This window comes from Palaemon carinicauda, chromosome 2 (assembly GCF_036898095.1).
Source record: "Palaemon carinicauda isolate YSFRI2023 chromosome 2, ASM3689809v2, whole genome shotgun sequence".
Lineage (NCBI taxonomy): Eukaryota > Metazoa > Arthropoda > Malacostraca > Decapoda > Palaemonidae > Palaemon > Palaemon carinicauda.
The window spans coordinates 29,127,420-29,134,919 of NC_090726.1; the positions used below are offsets into that span (position 1 = coordinate 29,127,420).

Consider the following 7,500-nt stretch of genomic DNA (forward strand, 5'->3'; position numbering starts at 1 on the left):
TCTAATTTAGTTTATCCAAAGAGAAGATGGCTTGTAATTTGAAGATAATTCTGAGCATATTAAAACAAATTGGTTTCGTTGTGGGAAAAAACAGATATATATATATACTTCTAAATTAGTTTATCCAGAGAGAAGATAGCTTGTAAAAGAGGATCATCTAAAAATTATTCTCAGAAAAATCATTAAATCTGAGACAAAATGTTTCGAAAGTTAGTTTAGGAGCTCAGATAAAACTTTGTTAAGGCAAGAAGAATTAGTTTAAAGAGTGTACAAATTGAACGTCACAAGCAAATCAAACATCTCTAGAAAATTAAACATCTCGAGCAGATTAAACAGCTCAGAGAAAAACATTTAAAATTTCTCACTTTTCGCAAATTAATCAGCTCATGCTTATTGGATGGCTTTTGCAGAAAAAAATTGCAAATTAAGTATGTTAGATTAAATTTAACAATCCATACATAAATAAACAGCTCATGTAAATTATAATTTAAATGAAAAGTAAATAAAGGAGAGACGTTGCCTTTAACAATAAATGCATAATAAGCAGCTCATGAAAACTATAATTCAAATTAAAAGTAAATGATTGAGAAACTTTTCTTATGAAAAAAAAAAAATACTGCTTCAGGGGGAAGTTTTCAAAAATAATTATATACATTCATTCATGAAACATATTTTTCATCATGTATGGCAAGTAAGTAAATATGCTTCATATATTTTCATAGCCTTAGAATAATAATAATAATAATAATAATAATAATAATAATAATAATAATAATAATAATAATAATAATAAATAAAAAATGAAAAAAAATGAAAAATTAAATAATGAAAAAATAAAAAAAATAAAAACGATAAAAAAATAATAAGAATAATAAAAATAATAAAAGAAAAAAATTAATTTAAAAATAATAATAATAATAATAATAATAATAATAATAATAATAATAATAATAATAACAATAATAACAATGATAATAATAATAATAATAATAATAATAATAATAATAATAATGATAATAATAATAATGATAAAAATAGTAAAAATAATCAAAATAATGAAAAATAAGGAAAATAATGAAAATAATGAAAAATAATAAAAATAATGAAAAATGAAGTAAAAACAATGAAAACAATGAAAATAATGAAAATAATAAAATTAATAGAAATAATGAAACTAATAAAAATAACTAAAAAAAATAAATTTAATAATAATAGAAATTACACGAAATTATAAACTGAGCTTTCACCCCATAAATAATTTGTAGACTTACAAATAAAATATCAAAACATAAAAACAAAATTATAAAACTCACATGATCGATGAACTCAGCGATTTGCACATGTGTTATTTCCCTCTTCGTCCTGAAAGTTTCCTTGACGAAGCTCGAAGCCTTTTCCCAGAGATGACGGGCCACGTCAGTAGCAGCATCAATCAGACTCTTCACGCCTGGCAGGTTGAGCATCATGCTTTCGAGGCCTGTCACTCTCAGCATCACCTGTGCAGGTCGATCGATTGATTATTAGGTTATCTGGCATCATAAGAGCGGAGGACATTGAAGGCAACCGATCAGCTAAGAGAAGAACTATAGTCCATTTCTTTTAGCGATGCATATTTGCACCGACTCGCGGCGGTGCCCTTTTAGCTCGGAAAAGTTTCCGGATCGCTGATTGGTTGGACAAGATAATTCTAACCAATCAGCGATCAGGAAACATTTCCGAACTAAGAGGGCACCGCCGCGAGTCGACTCGTGGCGGTGCCCTTTTAGCTCGGAAAAGTTTCCGGATCGCTGATTGGTTGGACAAGATAATTCTAACCAATCAGCGATCAGGAAACTTTCCCGAGCCAATCAGCGATCCGGAAACTTTTCCGAGCTAAAAGGGCACCGCCACGAGTCGACTCGTGGCGGTGCCCTTTTAGCTCGGAAAAGTTTCCGGATCGCTGATTGGTTGGACAAGATAATTCTAACCAATCAGCGATCAGGAAACTTTTCCGAGCTAAAAGGGCACCGGCCGCGAGTCGGTGCAAATATGCATCGCTAAAAGAAATGGACTATAGACAAATGTATTAGTTTTTCTTTCAATGGAAGAATTAACTTTTTTACCTTAATATGAAGCGGCTATTTTTCGAGGTTGATTCGACATTTAATTAACATTATGGCTTATAAATGATATGTTAATGTTCCACTCTATTTGTACTTCAAATTGAGTACATTTAAAATAGGCCAATGGAGTATAAACTATTTAGAAGATAAAACGTATATGAAGCCTATTTTCATATTCTCTCTCGCTCTCTCTCTCTCTCTCTCTCTCTCTCTCTCTCTCTCTCTCTCTCTCTCTCATATATATATATATATATATACATATACTGTATATATATATATATATATATATTATATATAAATATATATATCTAAATATATATGCAATATATATGTATCACTCTCTCTCTCTCTCTCTCTCTCTCTCTCTCTCTCTCTCTCTCTCTCTCTCTCTCATATTATATATATATATGTATATATATATATATATATATAATATATATATATATATATATGATATATATAGAATGTATCTCTCTCTCTCTCTCTCTCTCTCTCTCTCTCTCTCTCTCTCTCTCTCTCTCTCTCTCTCTCTCTCTCTCAGGACTCATAAACATACCTGGCCAAGTTCATAAGTTTCCCCATCCTGATGCAAAGCCACCTTCACGTAGACTGACCTCGGAGCCGGCGAGTACCGACCCCAAATAAGGTCAAAGGAGAAGGTGAGGGATGACCGGAAATCGATGTCTACGGTGTGGGAAAGGTGGCGAGAGTGTTGCCTGGGGTCATACAACACGGGGTCACGAGATCCTGCGATGACCTCGGATCCTAAGAGCAGGTCCTTCAGCGCGAATTCACTTGGGTCGTCCGAGTTGAGGACCGTCTGGACGTGGCTCCAGACGTAGGATCCAACTGAAAATAATAATAATAATAATAATAATAATAATAATAATAATAATAATAATAATAATAATAATAATAATAATGATAATAATAATAATAATCTGATAGGCCTACCATAAATAAAGTAAATATTCTCAGCATTATTAATTAACTACTTTAGATGTCCCAAATATGTCAAATTCGGTCTAAGTCCTTGGACTTAATTCATTGATGATAATACAAATTCCCTAATATTGCAAGAGGGTCTGCCCTACTCTTTTATTCTTCTCCTGTACTTCTCTTTCTCCCTATTTCCTTAATCTTTCCCATCCCGAGTACCTGCCTTTCAGCTATAAACTGGATTGTATCCAGGGGTACTCTTCCTTTCCCCATATTCCCCACTTCCTATTCTTATTATTATTATTATTAAAGTGTTTTGGTCTCTCCAAAAATCAATATTCCAATAGGATCTTTACCTTGTGTGGAGAATAGGTCGTGGTTTGGGTCTAGGGCATCGGTTACAACCTCCAGGAGCCCTGGTTGTTCCGGCAGGCAGTGCACAAGTCCCCTGTAGGCCGCGATCCTGATCTCTGGATCCGAAGGACTCGCTAATCCTAGCTTCTGCAGTTCCGTTACTCCCTGGTATTAGAAAGGAAAGCACAAGTAAGTTATTGATAGAGTTTTGAAGTTGATGTAACACTTAAAAAAAATCAGTAATCTTAATAGGATATTCTTCGTTAGATTATAATGTTCTTATCCGTATTTCAGTAAAAGACAGGCGACCATAAATTTACCTTACTTTGTTATTATCTTTTACAGGTTGGTTACCGTAATATCAATCATTTTCGTCAATATACCTGTTTTGAAAACGGTCAAATTCCTTAGATAAATGTTGCCAGGCATTTATCGTTTTTTTATTGCCCATTTTTAACAGTGAATCTCATGTTGAGATTGCTGATATAATCTTAAATTTTGAGAGAAACTTGCTATTACTGATATAAACTTAAAATCTAAGTGTGTCAATATTATGTTGATATACCTTTGATCCAGGAAACCTTCAAGACATTACTAATATACCTTTAACATCTGAATTTTCAAGATTATGTTGATGTAACCTTAGGTTTTGAGTTTCATGACTTTTGATACAGCCTTAAACGCTGAGTCTCAAGAATATATTGATGTAACTCTAACTCCTGAGGAAGTTTTTAAAACTATGTTGGTATAATCCTAATTTATAAAAGTCCAAACATTATACTGATATAACCTGAGGCACTTAGAGTGACACAAAACTATGTTCATGTAACACATTTCTTAGTTTCAAGGCTCTGTTGACATGGCACTAGCCTTTATAAAAGTTTAAAAACTGTTATATACAATGGTTAGATGAGTATTCAAGAATATGCTGAGGTGATCTTGACTTCAAAGTTCCAAGAACATACTGGTCTAACATTTGATTTTGATAGAGCCCTGGTAATTTGTTGGCATAACCTTAATTCTTTATGGCATTTCAATAATATGTTAGCATTATCTTCTCTTTTGATAGTATCAAGACTATGTGGAGGTAAAGTGGACCTCTGATATAGTTTCAAGAATATCTTAGCACAACCTTAGTATTCAATAGTATAAAAAATCTGTTCATAATTCTTTAGACACTTAGCGTTAATTCACACTATCGCTCTGGTCACGCTCCAGTCTCGGTTCACTCCCGGTCTCTCTATGTATACTTGGGTGTTCACACTATCGGTCCGGTCACGCTTCAGTCTCGGTTTGCTTTCACTTCGATCTACATACTGGGGTCTTCACACGCTCCAGACTCGTTTCACTCTCGGTTCGCTCTGTGTACTGGGGTGTTCACACTATCGGTCCCGTCACGCTCCAGTCTCGGTTTGCTCTCACTTCGGTCTATATACTGGGGTGTTCACACTATCGGTCTGGTCACGCTTCAGTCTCGGTTCGCTTTCGGTTCGGTCTATATACTGGGGTGTTCACATTATTGGTCCGGTTACGCTCTAGTCTCGGTTTACCTTCGGTTCTGTGTTTATACTGGGGTGTTCACACTATCGGTCCGGTCACACTCCAGTCTTGGCTCGTTCTCGGTTCGGTCTATGTACTGGGGTGTTCACTCTATCGGTCTGGTCACGCTCCAGTCTTGGTTTGCTTTCGGTTAGGTCTATATACTGGGGTGTTCACACTATCGGTCCGGTGACGCTCCAGTCTCGGTACGGTATTGGTTCGGTCTATGTACTGGGGTGTTCACATTATTGGTCCGGTGACGCTCCAGTCTCGGTTTGGTCTCGGCTCGGTCTATGTACTGGGGTGTTCAGACTATCGGTCCAGTCATGCTCTAGTCTCAGTTTGCTTTCGGTTCGGTCTATGTACTGGGGTGTTCACACTATCGGTCCGGTCACGCTCCAGTCTCGGTTCAGTCTCGGTTCTGTCTATGTACTGGGGTGTTTACACTATCGGTCCAGTCTCGGTTCCTTCTCGGTTCGAGAAGGACCGGAGCGCCAGTGTGAAAATGCTTCCATTTAAAATCATGTAACAATATTTGACCGGACCGTGACTGGAGTGAGAACGGGGCGAGACCTGACCAATAATGTGAATCAACCATCATTCTTCATCATATAAAGGGAAATGCAGATACAATGATCAATATGAATATAATAAAGCACGTATGATTCATCATACCATTGTCTGAGGTAGAGAAATATATCCACATGACTTAACAACGACTTATCTATTTAAACAAACCTGAATATCGCAGTCCACCGACGTCAAGGAATCCATGGCAGCGACGGCCACTCCGACATCCTCCGTAGCAAAACACGGACGCAAGGACGCCACGTAGCCGTAAGGGCGGGAACTCAACCCCCGCGTCACACGTAGGACTCTCACAGCCTGAAAAAGAGGGACAAGTTTGCCTTTCTTATTTTTGGTTCTTATAACTATTTGTTGACTATTAAACATTATTTTTCACGTTGATTTTTTTATTCTATGAAGGCATTCTGTTAGTTCTTTGATCATAGGGAATATTCACTAAATATTCTGTCTCGAATCTAGCATAATTTCATAAATATTTGGCAGAGCATTATATATATATATATATATATATATATATATATATATATATATATATATATACATATATTTATATTTGTACATATATATATGTATGTATGTATATATATATATATATATATATATATGCATATATATATATATATATATATATGTATGTATAAAGCTTCTGTTATTTCCTTCTGCATAACAATTTCATAACTACTGACTTCTAAATAGTTGTTTGGAAATTATATATATATATATATATATATATATATATATATATATATATATATATATATATATATATATATATAGCCGGACTAGTGGTCAGTAGGCCAGGTCCGATCTACGGACCTAGCAAACCTAGGCCAAGTGTAGAATCCGACTCCTTAAGTTACCAGTATTGACTTATTACACCTATCTAATATATTTTTTGAGTAGCTGATCAAAGTTGTTGGTTATGGGCCTACGTATTTTACGTTGCACTATAATAATAATAATAATAATAATAATAATAATAATAATAATAATAATAATAATAATAATAATAATAATAATAATAATAATAATAATGGCAATAATAATAAGAATAATAATATTAATAATAATAATAATAATAATAATAATAATAATAAAAATGATAATAATAATAATAATAATAATAATAATAATAATAGTAATAAAAATAATAAAAATAATAATAATAATAATAATAATAATAATAATAATAATAATAATAATAATAGTAATAAAAATAATAATAATAATAATAATAATAATAATAATAATAATAATAATAATAATAATAATATTAATAATAATAATAATAATAGTAATAATAATGATAATAATAATGGCAATAATAATAAGAATAATAATGTTAATAATAATAATAATAATAATAATAATAATAATAATAATAGAAATAATAATAATTATAATAATAATAATAATAATAATGATAATAATAATAATAATAATAATAATAATAATAATCCCAGGCTTACTTCAGCATGACGACCATCCTCACAGGCCTCGGCAGGAGAGAGATGAGGTAAGCTCTTCTCCAGAAGCCTCTCGAAGAGTTGAGGAGCTCCATCCTTCAGGCCTTCGAGCAAGGTAGCAACTCCTGCCACGGCTGGAGGGTCTTGCACCAGAAGGTAATCGATTACCTGGGAGAATTAGAAGGATGCTGAAAATACTCCAAGAAATGGGATCTTTTTGATGGTTAATCGGAAACTTAATAGCTCTTCCAAAGAACATTCAAAATAGCATTACTAGATTTTGATGTATTGTAGTAAACATCTTTTCATTTTAAATACAATAAAAATTTATGTATTTTTTATTCAAAATATAACATAAAAAAATCTTTGTCAAGTTAGGAATTAACCTTTCACTTAAGAACTGATCCAAAGAACATCCAAAACAGCATTACGAGATCTTGACATATTGTTGGAAATATCTTTCCCTAGTTAGACCATTTTGAATATATTCAGTTTTGTGTATTTTTCATTCA

At 33.0% G+C, this 7,500-nt stretch overlaps 1 protein-coding gene across 1 annotated transcript in view; it reads right to left on the reverse strand.

Annotated features, from left to right (window-relative positions):
- The window catches only part of LOC137615757 (uncharacterized), an 81,801-nt gene that overhangs the window by 53,732 nt on the left and 20,569 nt on the right, over nt 1-7,500 (reverse strand). Inside the window, 5 exon segments of the mRNA XM_068345467.1 lie at nt 1,314-1,496; nt 2,659-2,951; nt 3,398-3,560; nt 5,673-5,819; nt 6,992-7,156. Coding sequence (XP_068201568.1) covers nt 1,314-1,496; nt 2,659-2,951; nt 3,398-3,560; nt 5,673-5,819; nt 6,992-7,156 — 951 coding nt within the window.